This window comes from Triturus cristatus, chromosome 7 (assembly GCF_964204655.1).
Source record: "Triturus cristatus chromosome 7, aTriCri1.1, whole genome shotgun sequence".
In the NCBI taxonomy this organism is placed as follows: domain Eukaryota; kingdom Metazoa; phylum Chordata; class Amphibia; order Caudata; family Salamandridae; genus Triturus; species Triturus cristatus.
In genome coordinates, this window is record NC_140590.1 from 1,350,538,681 (window position 1) to 1,350,558,652 (window position 19,972).

Here is a 19,972-nt window from a genome sequence, read left to right on the forward strand (position 1 = left end):
TAACACCCGTCATCAGCCAGGCTAGCTTGAATCCAGTGGCACAGAAAGCAAGGGACCCACATCTGGGAATACCCTGCCAAATTAGGGCAGATAAAGCACAAGGAGATGACACCACCACTACTTGACTTGTGTTCCGTCTCGTAAGCCTGTTACAGACCCTTAGTCAACGTACCACAAAGTGCCCCAAGTTTTCCCCTGCATCTAGACGTGGGTCTTAAAAGCATTGTGCAGGTAGCCTCTTATTTATTGGCTGAGACTGATGTATTAATCAATTGGAACACCACAAAATGTCATTTATTAAACTCAAATAAATGGATAAAGATTGTTGATTACCTGACAAAATTATGTACAATCTTGGTTCTAGTCCCTAGCATTAAATGATGAGTGGGATAATCTAGTTTCCATCTCTGGAGGCACTGTGAAATATTGGAAAACTAAATACTCGCCATTTGTAAATGAAAGGAGACAGTGGGACTCAAGACACGAGATCCTATTGCAACGTTTGATTGCAAGAATGTTTTAAAGTTTGAGCCCTTCTTGGATCACATTATGCCTCCTAAAGCTATAATAATCTTAGTTTGAAATTTGGATTAGGGATCAATTGCTTCTATTGCAAATTGTTTCCTGGTGAATTTAAATACAGTATGCCACGTTTGTATGACTGACAGATCTGATTTTTTTTCTTCTTTTTTCCCCACATGCTATGAACTGCTTATTGTTATTCTCAGGAGGAAACTAATTGTTCCAATTTGTCGGAATCTGGGAATAACGCACCATCATACAACACTTAGGATTTTTAAATAGAATATTGATGGTTTACAATTTATGGGTTGTCTACATTTTTGCAGTCCACATGGTGCTAGAAAAAGAGTTTGAGTGGGATGAATAATGGCTTTGCCAACCATAAGACTGCAAAGATGTGATGTATTTTAGAGCCAATTTTATATATGTAACTTTATTTGTATTTTATTGCATTTGTATGTTTAATGAGTGATTCCTCTAAACAAGCATTAATGAAATTAAAACATTTATGAACCTAAAGTGGTTTCTCCATCCATCAAATATGATCAATTACAAGTCCAATAAAGAATAGATTCTGTCTGAACCTTAAAAACTAACTTGTAGTTGGCAACACCTTGCATCTTCCCTCCTCTTCCCCAAAGCTTTTGACATTTTCCTGCATTTTTTTAATGCTAGAATAAGAAAACAGAAAACACCACATTTTTTAAGCATATAAATATCTTCACCTTTCTTGCATGGCCACTGACTGCAATATTTGCTATAGTAAAACTTGTTCTATAACCATGTGGCCTATCACCACTTCCATAGTTGCTGAATATGTTGATCTGAAATTTCCCAGTAAAATTTTAAAGTCAGCAGTCTTGGTCAATGGCTGTTTTAGGTACAAATGGCTTCTACTTACATGCATCAGTTCAAAAACCATTTCTTTTCTAAATCAGCAGGTGCCAACTGTACAGATAAATTTTTAAAAAAAGAAATGCGACAGCATGAGCAAATACATAGGTTGGACATCTGCAGCCATCCTGTGGTCTTCAGAAAGGTCTCATCTGCAGGAGCAGGTCAACTATCTCAAAGGTCGCATTACACCTGCTTGTACCGATACGCGGCTCAGGCATACCACCGTTGACTAGACAGCAAAGTTATAAAATAAAAATTTAAGTCCCATGAACTGTTGATAGTTGTCCATTGGTTACCAGCACTTTTTGACAGCACAAGGAACAGACATACAGTATTGGAGTCTGCTTTTAAACCAAGTGGGGTTTGCTATCGTGGTGTCGGCAGCTGGAGGGGATGCAGACCATGCTGCACATCTAATAGGGCACCTAAAGTCAAACCAAAAAGCTAAGGGGATTCATTATTTCCACATGAATCTGTGTCTGTATTTCCTTGTCAGTGAACAAGCATCCGGCTGGGAGTATTCCAATCTTCTACTCTCTGCTTGAGTTTTTCACTCGACGGTCACCTGCACACTCTCCGGCTGGCTCTGCTGTTGGTGGTCATGCTTCCGTGCTAAATGAAAGAAAAAGAAGGTCATTAAAAATTCTATATTTTACATAGTTTGAATCATCTCTACTAGTCTGAAAAGTAGCTTCTTGTAGCTAAAAAAGAAAATGGAAATCATGCATTTTTGACCTTCAAAGAAGTTTAATAAATCAGGAATCCGGTGCAAGCTTGGAGTGAAAACATGGCTCTATTGACCCTACTCCAATAACTCTGTTGGTAAGGTCTCTGTTCTCACAGAGAGGTGAGAACATGGATGGGACTTGTCAGAATAATAAAAGGGATATCCTTCTTCCACCGCAGTACACTGAATCCCAGGCTTTATTCGGAGGAAATATTATACTTAGAATCTTACAGGGCGATGGTGCCTAATCAGGACTTCGAAAAGGCAGATTTGTAAACTATGAATGGCGTTCCTACCACTCACGTAGACAATGCAACAGCAAATTGGCTGGCAAAACTGTCAATCAAACCCCATAAAATCCGTTTATAGATGCATTTACATTAGGCTAGTCAGTATGTTAATAAGGCTAGTTAGGAAATACAGGCCCTTTTTCAAAGGGTCAATGTTTAAGACAATTTACAAGTTTAATGTCCTTTGCTGCGGTCTAATTAAAAATCTATTTTGCTTAAGAAAGGGAATCAAGCTTTTCAAATGTGCAGAGGTCCCAATCACTAGAGGGCTGCACATTGTCAGCATTTACCAATTTCACAATGTGTGCATCACTCAAGGTAAGAGGTGTGGAGCAGCAGCCAGAGCGGCTGACTCCAGAGCATGGGGCTCATGGTTCAATCCCCAGTGCAGGCGGTAGCTCAGCAGCATGCAACTCTGGGCAATAGCTCACTTAATTTTCCCGACTGCCCCCAGCACCTTGAAACCTCAAGGGGTGATATGTTTGCGCTTAACAAATACGGATTATTATTCTGTTTTATGCAAGTCAAAATGGTGAATGAAGTTCGACGAGTGAATGTTACGGTCCATTCCGAGGTTTGCTGACCATACCTGTGTGCTCTTTGTCATGCTGATTTGTCTCAGATTTGAGCTGACAATTAGACTGGGCAAAAAACACACAGAATGCAATAATTTGCACCATGGGTACAGTCAGGAGAAAAGAGGCGTTGGAGCCCGATTTGGTAGCTGCACACCATTCATTCCGGCATGGCTGGCGTGAATTAATAGCTTTCATAAAATGGATAACAGACCTAGGATTTCCTATATTTCCCATAGTATTAAGTGGTATGAAGGCAGGCAACGGAACAACGCATTATGTGAAATAGAAGCAACAATTATGAAAATAAAACATTAGGACGGTAAAAAAAAAAAAAAAAAAAAAAAAAAAAAACACAAAACAAAACACAACGACAAAAAGTTTATTATGCTTAATATTTAAGAAAAAACTAATGAACGCTCCAATTTCTTTTTATAATATCCGTGTTCTAGGGTTAACCTTAGCGGTATGTTAAAAGTCCGTGGTAGAATCTGAAACACAGTTGGGATTAGGGATAGACTTAGGGTTGAGGCGCTGGACAGTTAGGATCGAGGTTTTGATTAATGGCAGAGTTAGGCGTAGATTTAGCACCAAGGTGTGAGTCAGGGACATAGTTTTGGAGCGGGAAATGGTATCTGGGAGGCACAGGGTTTTGTTTTAGTTTAAGGAAATGTTACATTTAATGTTATCAATCTGGGTTACAGCAATGGCGGTTGTTAAAGTGAGCGTTATTGCAAAGCCTTACTTTAGTTGAAGCTCGGGCTAGAGTGTGAGGTTAAGTATAAATGAATGGAGCAGGCTCAAGGTAATCGGGTTAAGGTTGTTAGAAATTTTCTTCCACGTAATATTCTTTATAACGTCTTATGCAATCTAAAATGCCTTTATTTTCAGATCCTAAAATCAATTCTCAGAATGTATTTTTTCATTCTTCGGTATTACAGTGGTTGCAATTACGGGTGTACGGCAAATCAATGCCTTTTAGAATACTGCATTTTGCATAAATGAACATCTCTGGAGTACGTGAATAACTGTTCAAACACAAGACAGTAGTTTCAAGTGAGGTATAATTTTACTCGGGAGACTAAGGTGGCAGCACATTTGTTGTGGCAATGTGATCCCAGCCAGAAACATCAGAAAAAAGTGATTTTTTCATCTAAAAATTGAGGTTTGCAGGAGATTATGGGTAGGAAAATGTTGTGGGATCCACGCCAGCCATACCTCCCAGGATTTTCCCGGGTATCTAATGGTCACCATTTGTGCTTGGCAAGTTTCCCTAGATGGCTGCTGAGCCCAGGGTCAGAAACTCAGGTAACACCCCCCCCCCCCCCCAAAACCAGGCCGTTTTGTGATAATTTTGAAGTCTCCACAATGTGTTTTGGGCCCACCCACACAAGGTGCCATTTTTAATCAGGAGACTTTAGGGAATGCTGGGAGGGTGGAAGTTTAGGATCCACGAAGATTTCAGAACTTTCCATCACAGAAATGTGAGGAAAATATGATTTTTTGCAGCTAAATTTGAGTTTTGCAGGGGATTACAGGTAGGAAAATGTTGGGGGATCCACGCAAGCCATACCTCCCTGGACTCCCCCCGGGTGTCTAGTTTTCAGAAATGTCTAGGGTTTGTAGATTTTCCTAGATGGCCGCCAAGCCTGGTGCCAAAAACCCAGGTGACAACCCCCCCCTTGCAAAACTAGGTTGTTTTGTGATAGGTGTATCCACAATACGCTTCGGGCCCTTCGCTGCCGCAGGCACTTAGCTGACCCACACAAGTGAGGTACCATTCTATTGGGAGACCTGATGGAACACTGGGTGGTAGGAAATTTGTGTCAGGCCAGTGGTCTCACAACTTTCCTACACAGCACCTGAGACAAATTAGATTTGGCAGCTAAATTTGAGGTTTACAGGGGATTCTGAGTAGGAAAACAGGGGGGGGGGGTGTTCCCTGCAAGCCATACCTCCCTGGACTCTCCCATGGGTCTTGTTTTCAGAATTGCCTGGGTTTGGTAGGTTTCCCTAGATGGCCGCTGAGCCCAGGACCAAAAACGTAGATACTCCCCTCGAAAAACCAGATATTTTTGCAATTAATAATTTTGAAGTATCCACAGTACATTTTGGGCCATTTCTTGTACCGGGCACTATGCCTACCCACAAAAGTGAGGTACCCATATTATCAGGAGACCTGCGTGAACGCTGGGTGGTAGGAAATTTGTAGCGGCCTGCTGATCCCACCCAGAAAAGTGAGGCAAATGAGATTTTTTTTTGTGTGTTAAATTTAAGGTTCGCAGGGGATTCCAGGTAGGAAAATGTTGGGAGATTCACGCAAGTCACACCTCCCTGAACTCGCCTGGGTGTCTAGTTCTCAGAAATGTCAGGGTTGCGTAGGTTTACCTAAATGGTAGCTGAGCCCGGGGCCAAAAACATAAGTGACCCCCTTGAAAAACCAGGTCGTTTTGTGATAGATCAGATGGGTACCTGTGGTTTTGGTTCTGGGTTTGCATCCATATAGGGGAACCTAAAACAAACAAGACATTTCTGAACACTAGACACCCGTGGGAGTCCAGGGATGTGTGGCCTGCATTGATTCCCCCCACATTTTCCTTCCCAGAATCCGCTGCAAACCTCAGTCACATTTTTCTCCAATATCTGTGTGGGAAAGTTGTGGGATCATTGCTCTGCACAAATTTCCTACCTCTCACCACCAGTCCCCTCAGTCTCCGGATAAAAATGATACCTTACTTGTGTGGATGGGTCAAGTGCCTATGACATAGAATGGCCACAAACGTGTAGAGATTGAGGTGGGCCCAAAGCGGATCCAAAAGGGCAGTTTATTTAGGCTGATACTACTTTGGGCACCCACACAAGTGAGGTATCATTTTTCCCGGGAGACCAAGGGGCATGCCGGGTGGTAGGAAATGTGGGCCTGTGCAGTGATCTTACAGCTTATCCACACAGACCTGTAAGGAAAATGTGGCTTCGTAAGTAAATGAGGTTTGCAGTGGATTCTGGTACGAACACACTGGGGGATCCATGCAAGCCACACCGCCAGCCAAGAGTCAGTACATGTGCACACCACCAGCAAAGCGCCATCCACACACACTTCCAGCATGCCAATGCCGCCGCCCCCCCCCCACACTTCAATCTAGCCTACTCAAAGATCATCACTGGTATGTTTGATCGCCAACATGCATCCCTCTTTCAGGAATTTAATTTCTTGAAACAAAGCAAGGCTTGAAAAGTATTTGTGCTTCGCTTGCTATATATGTCTGATATATTAATTGCCTTTGTATTATGTTATAAGCGTGGTATATAGTATTTGGGCATTTTAGATCATAGTACTTAGGAGCTTGAATGTCTTTACACATATCCAAGTCCCTCCATCTTAAATATGCCTGATGACGTCACATTCAGACGTACAAGCCAGGGGAATGACATAAAGTCCTTAAGGTCAGACTCATCTGACTTTATTTTAGGTAGGCTCCATCACCATTTTAGACCTTGGAGGTTGCTGTTTTAGATCATGGAGGTGAACATCTTTCTCCATTTTTGCAGAATCAGTCATCTGACAGTACCTTTAAGAACTGTGAAAGTGTCAGATCGTTCAACTGATGACAGATAACACTCGTGCAACATCAGCCTGCTGCAATTGCCTACATATCACCATGTCTAGGTAAAAAACAAGAACAGTCATGCAGTCAAAATAGTACAGTCTGAATTGACATTCTCTTATGTCAGAAACTGCAATCTGATAAGATTTAGTATATAAGAACTGCCATTTGACCTTTTAAATCGAGAGGTCCTACACCCAGATTATTGCCAGAAATTCTACTAGAAGACAGTTTCACCTACAGCTGGCACAGTTCGAAGATGCCACATCTCACACAGTGCTGGCAAAGCAAAGTCCTGGAGGAAGGCTGCTACTACATCACATGTATGCCCTTCGCAGGGAACACTGCCCTCACGCCTCCATTGGTAACAGCCTTTATCGTCAACAAGGTATGCAGTGCGTCGCCTTAAGAAACTCTAGACTGCAAGTTGCTCTTCTTTCAAGGCTCTAAGTGTAGCACATTGAAGTAGGTTTCAGATGACATTTTAACGATGTTAGAAATTTGCATTTTATTTTCGTTGTTCACAATGCACCTTCTTGCTGATTTTAGATTATCCGGAGAGTGGTTTTAAATGTACTAAGAAACCGGTTATTCCGGTCATACTATGGTGGCTTAGCGGACTAATGGGTGCACTGTAGGGGCTTGTGTTTCACCTCTTGGTCACAGGTTCAAATTCCAGTGGGTCCACTCAGTCTTTCATCCTTCTGAGGTCGATGAACAAGTTACTTACCTACGGTAACAATATATCTGTAAGAAACATAGGTTAGTTATAGATTCCTTACCTTAGAATTACCCCAGGTGTCAGACCAAATCCAGAAAGTTGTCAACAGTAACCCCACGCGTCGGAAGGTGCCATGTTAGTCGTTGTGGTCGCCAGGATGATGTCATAGTAGCTACATAGACACCATCCTCACACGCTGTCAGTTCTGTACACGACATTCCATGCCAGAAGAGCAGAGCCATGCAAGACACTGATCACTGGTGCACAAAACTAGGGCCTTGAAAGGAAGTCCTTAACCCTAGAAGTCAGTTCGCAGAACAGGGAGGAATCTATACCTAACCAATGTTTCTTACAGATATATCGTTAGCGAAGGTAAGTAACTTGTTCATCTGACTTAAACAGTTATAGATTCCTTACCTTAGAATAGATACCCCAGCAATACCAACCCCGGAGGTGGGTCTGCGAACTAAGTTCACACCAGAAAGTCCTGGTGAACAGAATAGCCAAAGAAGTCATCTCTTCGGACTTGGCTGTCCAGGCAGTAGTGTCTAGTAAACATGTGCAGCAATGCCCACGTAGCTGCCCGACAGATGTCATTAAGGGGGACTCCCTGTCCCCAAAGCCATGGCAGCTGCCGTCGCCCTGGTGGAATGGGCACACAGTTCCACTGGGGGCTCCTCTGCCAAAGAATAGCAAGCTTTGATGCACAGAATGACCCACCTGGAGATGGTGCATTTGTGCACAGCCCGATCCTTCTTAGCGCCGACGTATTCAACAAAGCTGTTCATCTACCAGGAATTATTTGGTGCAAGCCAAGTAGAAAGAAAGGGCACGTTTGGATCCAGACGGTGGAGCCTCTCTTCCTCTTATGAGGGATGCAGAAGCAGAAAGAAGGTGGGCAAAGTGATGGTTTGGCCAATGTGGAAAGAAGTAACCACCTTTGGAAGTCAGGAAGGTCTAGTTCGTGGGCCAACCTTGATAGGATGGACTGCCAGAAAGGGAGGCTTGGAAGAAAGAGCTTGCAGCTCACTTACCCTGCGCACAGAAGTGATGGCCACCAGAAAGGCAGTTTTCAAAGTTAGAAGCCTGAAAGGGCAGTTATGTATGCTCCCTTTGAGCCGCTACATAAGATATGCAAGAACCAAAGTAAAGTCCCTCTGGGGCATTAAAAAAGGGAACTAGAGGAGAACGATATGTAATGCCCTCAAGGAAGCGAGTTACAACAGGGTACTTGACTGAGAAGGCTGATCAGGAAGCCTAAGGAAGGCTGAAATGGCCAAGAGGTAGCCGTTTAGTGTGCCCAGAGCAGAGCCCTGCTGGGCCAAAGAAAGGAGTAACAAGAGAACCCCCAGAAAGAGGGATCGACAGCCTTTGCTGTGCACCATGCCAGAAATTTGTTCCATCTGCAGGCGTATACCATCTTAGAGGAGGGATGCCTGGCTGCCAAGATAACATCACAGACTTCAGGAGGCAGGTCAAACAATGTCAACTGCCGCAGCTCAATCTCCACGCAAGGAGGTGGCGGCTGCATATGTTCGGTGGAGGACCGTCCCCTGCTGCCGCGACAGAAGAACCTCCCGAAGAGGCAATCTGATCAGAGGATCGATGGCCATGTTGAGCAGCTCGGGATACCAGACTCTTCATGTCCAATCCGGAGCCATAAGAATGACTTGGGCCCAGTCGCACTTTATCTTCTTCAGTGGTATAGGCGTATAGAAGATCGCAACTCCACTCGCTACAAAAAGCGTAGCCTAGCGAGTGCCGCCTTGGAAATTCCAACACACAGAATTGCTGACATTGCGTGTTCTCTTACGTGGCGAATAGATCTAACCAAGGCTCGCCCCTTTTGTAAAAGAGACCTTGCACCATCAGTGAAGACACCATTCGTAATCCATCATGCACCCGTTCAGGGAACTTGCCAGGCATTGAACCACCAGGGATATGCCCTGATGTTCCAGCCATGTCCAGAGGCTGAGGGCCTCCTTATATAGGGTCCACAACCCCATCCCCGCCCTGTTTGTTGCAGTACCACATGGCGGTGGTGTGGTCCGTGAACACATGCACTACTCTTCCCTGGACAGAGGGAAGGAATGCTTTAAGTGCAAGATGAATCGCCCGAAGCTCCAGAAGGTTAATGTGGAGCCCGGACTCCGCCGTAGACCAAAGGCCTCTGATCTCCAACTCCCCCATGTGGCCGCCCCATCCCAGAAGTGATGCATCAGTCAGCACTGTGAAGTATGGTTGGGGGGAGTGCGGGATCTGCCATCGACCCAATCCTGGTTCCTCAGCCACCATTGCAATTGGTGTGCAGTGCCCTCCGAGATCTGGACATAAATCGGACAGATTCCCCTGATGTTGTGCCCACTGGAACTTCAGGTCCCACTGCAGAGCCCGCATATGCCATCTGCGATGGTCCACCAGCAGGATGCAGGAGGCCATCAGGCCCAGTAGCCTGGAGGACATCCTGACCAAAACACGGGATAGAGGCTGAAAGATCTGAATCATGGCCTGTACATCACGGACTTGCTGCTTGAGAGGATAGACGCAAAACTGTGTTGTATCCAGAACCGCTCCGATGAAGAGGAGATTCTGAGAGGGAGTCAGGTATGAATTGGTCACGTTGATGGAGAACCCCAGCAAATGCAGGAATTTGGCCGAAGTCTGGAGGTGGGAGATGACAGCCTGGGGCAAGCCCACCTTCAGCAGCCAGTCGTCGAGATAAGGAGGGTGGGGGGGGGAAGACTGGAACCCCTGATCTGCACCGATGAGCTGCAACGACCGCCATCACTTTCATGATGCTGGGAAGGCCAAAGGGGAGTATGGTATACTGAAAATGCTTGCGGCCTACCGTGAACTGTAGGTAGCGCCGGTAGGCAGGCAGGATGGGGATTTGAAATGAAGCGTCCTGCAAGTCCAACGCTACCATCCAGTTTCCAGGGTCGAGGGGAGACAGGACCTGAGCTAGCAACATTTCGAACTTCTCCTTCCAGAGGAAGCAGTTGATGTTCTTAAGAACCAAGATAGGATGCAGGCCTCTGTCCTTCTTGGGCACCAGAAAGTAGTGGGAATAGCAACCACAACCTACTTCTGGGACAGGAACTCGCTCAATGGCTCCCTTGGCCAAGAGTGCCGAAACTTCTTGTTTGAGAAGTGCCAGATGATCCTCGGACATGCAAATGATACTGAGGTGGCATGGCGGGAGTGGCAGTCTCAAAGGGGAGGGAGTAGCCCCTTCGGACTATTTACAAAGTCCACCTGACCCACGTGATGCTGCGCCCGTGGGGGAGGGGATGGCAAATCCTGCCACCCACTGACGTTTGGTGGCCACTGACAGGTTGGACTGGTGGTACCTACGTCCACGCAGTGACTGAACAGCTTGCATTGGCCTGTGGCTCTGGGCAGGGCACCACTCCCATAGCCATGAAAGGGGCGAAAAGCAGACTGCGCAGGGCGGGTGGTGGAGAGGCCCAAGCACCTGGCCGTAACCCGAGAGTCCTTAAAAGCGCTCTAGCATGCTGTCTGCTTTGTCACCGAGTAGGTGACGGCCATCAAAGGGCATGTACATAAGCGTGGATTGGACATCCCCTGACAAACCAGTCAACCTCAACCAGGCGTAGCATCGAAGGGCTACTGACGGGGAAATCGTCCTGCCTAGTGAGTCGGCGGTATCCATCCTACAGCGGATGGTAAACTTCGCTGTGTCTCTCCCTTTGGCAACTGCCCGAGAGTACGGCCAGGGCCTGCTCCGGGCACTGAGGCAGCACATTTGCTACCATGTCCCATACGGACTGGGTGTAACGGCCCAACAGACATGTGGTGTTTACTGACCGCAGTCCCAAGCTGGAGGCCGAAAACATTTTCCCAAGATGGTCCAGCTTTTTGGATTCCCTATCCGGTGGAACAGGAGAGAATGCACCCTTGGAGGTGGAGGCTTGGACCACCAATCTCTCAGGGGTGGTGTGTTGGGAGAGGAAAGTGGGGTTGCCATGGGCCAGGCAGTGGCGTCAGGCAATCATCCTGTCCACAGGCACCCCTGTGTTGGGCCTGGACCAGGTGCCCAAAAGGAGGTCTGTTAGAGCTTCATTAAATGGCAGCAGGGGCTCCGAAGAGCTCACTGCCGGTTGAAGCACCTCTGTCAGAAGGTTAGTCCCCGACTGCCACCGTAGGTAGCTCGACCCTGAGAGCTTCGGCTGCCCTACGCAACATCACTGCGTACGACGCTCCCTCCTCCCATGGTAGGAAGAGACAAAAAATACCAAGGTTTGGTGAGGTATCTAGACCACTGGCTTCCCCCAGTTCCTCTCTAGTCCAGTTCATAACCTAACTGGACAATCAAAGGGTCTCCAGACCCATCCCAGCCCTACTCAGGCTGCCAATCTGGTCTCAAAGAGCCAGGGTAGAACAGGGGCACAAAAGTACCCACTGCCGCCGAATCCAGCTTTGGTCGACGCCAGTCCTGCTCCCTGTCTGCCTTGAGGTGGAGGCCGGCTAGGGACAAATTAGACACTGGCTGCAGCTGTAGTGCTGGTGGAATTGGCCCCGTGGAGGTGTAACAAGGTCGACCGGCGCCGATCCTGATCCAGGCCTGGATCCAAGGTGACCCTGCAGTGCCAAGGCCGGAGCCACCGAAGGCCCAGGGACCCCAGCCGAGTCTGCGGTGGCCTGACAGTGAGAAGTCAAAGAGCGACAATGCTTCTTCGACTTACCTGACCCAGATTGCAAAGACTTGGAAGAAGAGTGATGGTGGCTCTGCGAGTGGTCCCTCGACCTCCTACATGACCAGGAGGAAGCAGCACGGAGCAGACTGTCAGGCCTTGAGAAGCTTTCGGGACCACTCCCGCAAAGACTTCGGGTTCATGGTCCAGCAGTCAGCGCACGCCTTGGGGTCGTGGTCGCGCTCCAGACAAAATAGCCACACGCAGTACGGATGAGTCACCGACATCAGTCGGCTACAGGGAACCGCAACCTTGAAGCCAGGCATCCCTCGTTCACCAGGAGTCAAACTCAAAAAAACACGATAGCCAAAAGTCGAAAGTCAGTCAAAAAGTGACTGGAGGTACTGCTCTCCGGATCTGTGCCTGCTGGCGCGGAAAAAGAAAGAACTGACGTCCGTGCGAGAGGGCAGCATCTATGTAGCGACCGTGAAATCATCCCGGCGACCACAATGCCAACCACGAATGCGGGGACAGCTGACACCACCTTCCAATGTGCAGGAGTACTGCTGACGAAAAACTTTCCGGATCCAGTGTGACGCCTAGGGGTCATTCGAAGGTGAGCAATCTAGAACAAACTTTCAGATAAAATGAGTACCATTGAGATGAGTTAATATACATCTGTTATTCAGTGCCAAGATGCCCATGGGTGAACGTGCACTTCACAAATGCATGTTCTGTTATATTAAATGCTTTTAATTTAACAGATCTATTCTTTGTAGTGCAGTGTGTGTGTGAGATATGGTGAACAACGAAATAAGTTAGTTACCACAGTGCCCTGGATCCTTTTATAGAAATTGTTAGCAACTCAAAAACAATAATCTGTCTTTCACATTCACGGTGATACACTGAATAGAGTTCACTTGTGTCAAGCGTGGGTGGGAAAGCAAACCTTTAATAACTGCACCAAAGTCGTAGTTCATGCAACAAAATCCAAGTGTTAAGGAGAGGGGGGGAAAAGGGAGGGGATTGAATTACAGAAGCCTGCCAATAAAGTGTATTTGATGATTCAAACCACTCCAGGGATGGCGCCGTACCTTGAGATAATGTCAAATACCTGGGACATGGGACTGTCGATAGGAGTTAGGCTTGGTCTAGCCAGGTGTCAGCTTTCCTCTGCCTTGGGCCAGTTTGACCCTAAAGCTATCCTTTTGTTCCTGCAAAAAGTATTCTTTCCAAACCCTGGTGCACTTTAAAAATCTTTTGGTATGAATACAATAAAATCTACAAAAGAATACAATCCTATTACTCAGAAGTGCCTTAGTGACCAAATATACTTCAGCGCTATTATACTTGCAGATGCTCCGTTCACCTGAGGTATGCGTTTGTTTTGCCACTTTTCTTAAATTGGTTCTCCGCCATAAGCAATCTATTGTTTTAGTTGGTTAAATATCTACTTTAACATTCATTATTTCTACGTAGATCAGCTATTTACAGGTTTATATATTTGGTGTGATGTGCTTTTATTATTTGTTTTAATGATCAAATCAAGCTACTGATTGAGAGCCTCATTAAAAGAAGCAGAAGTTTTTAGGTGGTTAGTGTGGTGTTGACTTCTTCAGTCAAAACTTTGGTTTTGATCTCTTGCATTGGCAGTGTTAGATTAAGAACTTCTGATGACCGTTGCAAGAGGCAGATTCTTCAGTGGCCATGAAAACTGGGGAACTTCGACCCATGTGAGGGAAGGTGTCTAATCCACTGGCATCTTGTAGGTCCTCAAAAATAGTAGGTTCTTCTTAAAGGTCAACATCATTATCATAACACAGATCTGGGTCTGAGAAACTGTCGCAGCCTTGCTCAGGGTTTGGTCTGAGCTTCTGAATCAAAGCCCTTCGTCTATTATGTCAGTGATAGAGGGTCATGCAGGTGGCGTAGGTCTGGCACTGCAGACAGTGTTGTATGTTACGCCAGGGCAGAAACCTGTCAGCACTGGGCTCGTTGCCGGGGCTGATCTTGGATGGAGATTAAGTGCTGTGGTCGGTATCGGAGACATCACAGAGAAGCCTCAGACAGGTTGCCACCACGAATCCTAGGGTCCCAAACGCACTCCAGTGGAATTCGAAGGGGGACCGAAATGACTATGGCCTCCTTCAGGCAATGCATTTAGTTTGCTGTGGATGCTCACCAAGGCAGGAGGTCAAGTGGAACCACTCTGGGAGCCCGCAGAGCAGCTTTGAGACAGATGATGCCAGCTTTTGATACTTTCTTCAAAAAATCTGGGGTATGATTAAGCACCAACATACATGGCTTCTTCACGCTATAGTTAACACAGTTTGGGTCAGTGCTTTCCTGGAGTGCGATATTTCCACATAACACACTCATTTTTAAAGAGTATTCCTGACAACTACTGTAACTCACTTATGATGACTGCTCCTTTATGGCGTTAGTTGTAAGCAAATATGTTGCACTGCGCAGGCTCTCATTTTTAGAGTGTTTTACACAACTTTTATTTACACTGCTAAAATATCATGGGGACATTGCCAGATTGATTAGCCATATGCCATTTTTATTCACCAACACTCACCTCACTGTTTTTTGAAAAGGAACTTTCTCATATATTGAAGTTCTTGGATAATGTATTGCTCAACCATGGGATCAATACTCTTCATAGTATAGATATGGAGTTTTACTATGTTTTGTTCACAATTATTACATTTGTCAGACTGTTCTCAAAAGTGAGACATGAGGATCATGCTACCTCAGCAGGACAGAATTTGATATTTGTGGCACATGTCTAGAACCAGGTTTAAACAATGGTCTATACATGTGTATGATTCTCTTTAGCTGGCCCACCTCTCCACTCGGAGTCCACGAGTAAAGGCAGCAGCACTTCCTCATCAGGGTAAGATGTATTCCCATTGGGCGGTTTGCTTTGACACCATTCTCTAGATGGTGTCAACTCACAGAATTGCCTCCACAAGTGTGTGCGCAGTGCTACGGATACACTTTGAACTGAGTAATTCCCTTTAGGAGATGAAAATCTCCTAAACTGTATAAACTCAATCTTGCTTTGCAAATGCTTGTTAGATTAGTGAGTAGAAAAGCTCCCTTTCAGCCCATGCGGCGAATTAATTAAATTAGCGCGGCCGTGAAAGTGGACCACGCTGCAAATAAAAAAAATAAATTATATAGTGGTTATCAACTTCTGAATGAGACCATGTAACGCCACAAGTAAAAGATCCAGTCCTCATGGGAGGTAAGAAATGGAGACAGGGCGGTAACAAGGAGGGACTACTAAGCCCCATTATCAATAGGAAGCCAGCATTTACCAATGACAAGGATACCAGCCAATCAAAAATATGGGCAGACACGGCGTGGCTTCCACAGCATACTCCGCAGAGCATGCGCGCTGCCGTTAGGGTTGACCCAAAAAGGCACAACCCCTTTACCACTGCCATTAAAAACAACTAGACTGTTAACATTGCTTAATCCATGGCCCATTCTTTACCTCATTTCAATTCCAAATGTATAGTCTGCTTTCTATTGCTATTTTAGGTAAAGTACCCAAATACTAGAAAAACTTATTTTTTTTTCAAATAAGTGCCAATATTTGAGGTATCCTAGTATTATAAAATAAAATTTAAAAAAAAAAGTAATATTTAACATTTTAAAGTTTTAAGTAATTTGACAGAGCCACATAATTTACTCCATTTCAATTCTCTAAATAGCCTTGCTTCATGGAGGAATATTTAGCTAAATTACCCAATTCTGGAATTATTCAATGCCATACTTGGGAAACTATTTTGTCATAACCGCATTAGGACATTCATTTATCAGAGATATATGTACATCCGATAAGGGAGGTTAACTGACCATTGGGGCAAGAAAATATATTGAATGGAAGAAGGAGCAGGAAGAAAAGGGGGTAGGATGGAGTATGGGATGAGAGGGGCAGAAAAGATTTGGAAATATTTGTCAGTCATTGGCAGCTGGAATCGTTGTGCAGCCCTTTCTATAAGTCTATGAAAATCTCCAAAGACATCCGGTGGAGAGTCCAGAGGTTGTGGTGCAGGTGGAAAAGGGGTGGGAAGTAAATACTCGTTCCATTCGTTGGGACTAGATGTATTGTCTGCTATATCCCTTCTTCATCCAAGGAGGATGGATCAGCTCTAGGAGGTGCTGCAATGTTGGAAGTAGGTGTCAAAGGGGGAAGACTAAGTGTTCTCGGAAATGCACACTTGGTAGGTTAAAGAAATCTAAAAATCCTGCTGCATGCCTTCGAAGTCTTGGAACAAGGTTTAAGGATTCTGAACCATAATTTCTTGGGAAGGAGAGTGGCGATAATGTTGGAAGTGTTCCTCATGCTGCTTAGGCCTTTCAGAGCATGGTTTCTGCTGCGGTACAGAATAGTCCATCTGGTACTGTGCATCATCCTCCTGATACTTGACATGGAGCTCAGAAGAGTTGTGGGCAGTTCGAAATAGAGCTATACCAAAGGGAATGATGGGGGGGGGGGAGGGGGGGGGAGCGTTTGAGCAAATCAAACACTCACCCCAGTCAACTGATCTGGGTTGAATCCACCATCATTCTTTAGCTCACTCCACCACCCCAGTTCAGACATGGCCATATGCAAATCAGTCTGATTCTGTGCCTCATGGGAACAGCCCAGCCCGAACTGCCAAGCCAGGTCTTCCCTGGAACAGAAACAAGCATCCTGGGACCGGTTTCGGGTTCATAACCCTCATCAGCCAGGCTATCCTGAAACCAGTGGTAGTGAGCAAGGGACCCACGTCTGGGCATACCCTGCCAACTTATGGCAAACAAAGCGATACCAAAGGGGGATGATGGACGGAGCGTTTGAGCAAATCAAACACTCACACCCAGTCAACTGATCTGGGTTGAATCCATTATTATTTAGCTCACTCCACCACCCCAGTTCAGACACAGCCATATGCAAATCAGTTTGATTCTGTGCCTCATGGGAACAGTCCAGCCCGAACTGCCAAGCCATGTCTTCCCTGGACCAGACTAGGGCAGATATCATCTGACTCTTCCACATCAAGGTGACTTGGAGGGAGTGGAGAGACCCCAACTTGGTGAAGTATGTTCAGGAAGAAGGAAACTTTTAGTCAGTTCCATTCGACGACGATGTCGTTGTTGAGTCAGTGATTGCACGGACTTTTTTTTAATGTCTTATTCGACGGGGCAACTGTGCCGTAGTCGACTGCTGTAATGCCGTAGTTGGTGCCTTTGTCACCTATATATTGTTGCCAACCAAATTAACAATGATGTAGTGGGTTAGGGATCGATGTAGCAGTCACCGTAGTCACAGCCATCTACATTGGTATTGGACAGTGAGGTGGTCAATATTTTTTAAAGTGATTTTAGGCTTTGTCTACAGTTCTGAAGAGGACTTCTCTGGGCACGTTCCTGTCTTTGAAACTGCGAGGTTGGAACCTACCACTCCATCTTCTGGAGGAGAATTTTTTTTTCTCCTTTTGAGAACTGTCACTCATGGCGATTCTTTATCAAGGTCTTTCTAGACTTCTACGATGTTCCTTGGTCACTAACCATTCTCTTTTTACATGATTGTTTCTGAGAAGTAGAAGAGCAGTCACTATCTTCTTCCTCAGAAAGAGAAGATTTTTGATTTGGACTTCTGCAGCCATAAAAGAAGCCTCCCCTTCCCATCATTTAGAGTCTTGAGGGAAAAATGCAACAGATCTACAGTCTTTGGTCTTATGGGTATAGTGGAGGCAGTACATACAGTCCGTGTGATGGTCTTCAGAATGAAGTCTTTTTTTCCCACAGAAGCCAGAAAAGCCCTTTCTTTAACGATTCTGACAAGGTAGTAGGTAGTTTGAAGGCAACATTCCTCAAACTGGTTGAAGAAACTGAGCAGAGCTCAGGAAGACTTCACACGATGTGTGGTAGAAAATCTGAGGGACTCCGCCTCTGTGGGGAGTGTTCTAAAAGGTGCGGTCGTCTGACTGGCTCGAGTTTGGTTCCTTTTAAAGGATATGGATTGGTTATTTAAGTGATTGTTTCATTGCCATTATAGGCTATGATAATGTTATGTACTGCGTTATTGTACCATGGGACTCCCACTTTGACGACAGGGAAAAATTCAATCATGTGAATCTTTGAAAGATCCAATACTGGAAAACAATATCCTTATCAGTCACTATTATTAAAAGTGCAAAGTATACATGTGGATCTGGGAGCCTGTGCTTGATTCATTCACTGTCAAATTCAAGCATGGCTGTTGCATGAAGTTATTGCAGTACTCAGAGTTATGTCAGTTCTGCATTTCAGACAACTGGGGGGTATCCTCGTTTGTATTGCAAGTACTATGCAAATGTTTTGTTCTATTTGCTCCTCTAATGGGCAGAGTTGTGTTTTTGTACATGGCAGAACGTTAATAAAAAAAAATCCATTGCTAATAGGAATACATACCAACGATGCATAAAAATCCTTACCACATGCTAAAGGCAATTTCAACTATGTTACTTTAACGATAGGTATCAGAGCGGTATTACTTTTTAAATCTAGCTTGTGTGTACTAAAGATGCCTGCTATGTAGTAACAGTGCAGAGCAGTGCACCTTCTATTCTCCAAAGCTATGAGCGCCATTAGAAACACAAACATTTGAAAAATAAATCTACAATCAGGATTTTGAGCAACATTATTAGTTTTCAAAATATTATAAACTTGCATTTTGAAGCCAAGCAAATGACTTTGCCTAATCTAGGTTACATTTTGGGCACAAATCTATAATGATGATCAAAACTGTCTTATGTTAATTGGGGCTAAATCATTAAATGGGCTGTTAATTCTAGATTGACATTTTTAACCCAGAATACTACACAAAAGCTTTAAACAGAACAATTGATCAGACACAATGGGAAAAATAAAGTGGGGAACTCAACTATACAAGGGAAGTGGCAGATTCTGCAAACAGACTAACAAAACGTTTTGCATGCAGATGCTTATCTGAAATGTTAACTTGTTGGTTATACATATACAAAAAAAAATATATATATATATATATATAAATATACACACCTAGATACCATAGGGTATTGCCATTTTCAAAAAGGTACAACTAACAATACAACATATCTAAACATTACATTGAATATAATGCTTTAATAAACCTGGAGCAGCATGCTAACAACTTACCAATATAATACATTTCCAGCTGCTGGCGAAGACGTATTTTTTTCATGTCATCATAAAAATTAGGTTCGGACATAGTCTCAATGGCTGGAGGAAGAGTAAATATCCTCATAATTTTTCTTTTATTTCTGAAACAAACATTACAAAACTAAAGATGAGAATTACTTTCAAAATGTAATTCTGACTGAAATAATTTGATTTTACATATCGCCAAAGTATGCTACAGAATGCCGATAAACAAATGGGCCTTCCAAATCGAAATGTAATACTACAAGATGGGAATAAATCATGTATCCATACAGGCTCAACCATCTAGAAAAGAGAAAAAACGAAAACGTCACTTATCCTGTAAGCATCTGTTTGTAGCATGCAATGCTGTAGATTCACATGCTGGGCATACACCTGCTACCTGATGTTGGACCCGGATGTGTGCAAATTATTTTTCTTTGAAGTCTTTCAAGTCCCAAAATATAGTGACTCCTCCTCTTGGTGAAAATGCACATGGTCATCACCTCCATTGTTAGATTGTTTTTCCACATGGTGGGTGCGAATGGAATGTTAATTAAAGCGATATATAGAGATGTTCTTGCACAGGAGGAAAATAGTATAGCCACTGCACCAGCCATAGGCATTCTGGAAGAGGGTGGATGTATGTGAATCAGCAGCAGTACATGCCACAAACGGAAGCTTACAGGGTAAGTAACATTTTCTGTTTGAGGCATGTGTGGCTGTAGATTTTCTTGCCGTGCTTAGACTGTAAAGCAATCCTCCTAAAGGGTGGCGGCTAGCATTTGGGTGTTGCAG

At 44.6% G+C, this 19,972-nt stretch overlaps 1 protein-coding gene across 2 annotated transcripts in view; it reads right to left on the minus strand.

The window, feature by feature from the left end:
• Positions 1-939: 939 nt before the first annotated feature.
• Positions 940-19,972, minus strand: part of SMIM19 (small integral membrane protein 19) — a 73,574-nt gene continuing 54,541 nt past the window's right edge. For both annotated transcript variants that reach the window (XM_085619016.1, XM_085619017.1), the window contains exons 4-5: positions 19,172-19,296; positions 940-2,031 (exon numbers count right to left, since the gene is read on the minus strand). In XM_085619016.1, the coding sequence (XP_085475142.1) occupies positions 1,970-2,031; positions 19,172-19,296 (187 nt within the window). In that variant the 3' untranslated portion in view covers positions 940-1,969. The remainder of the gene's footprint in view (positions 2,032-19,171; positions 19,297-19,972) is intronic.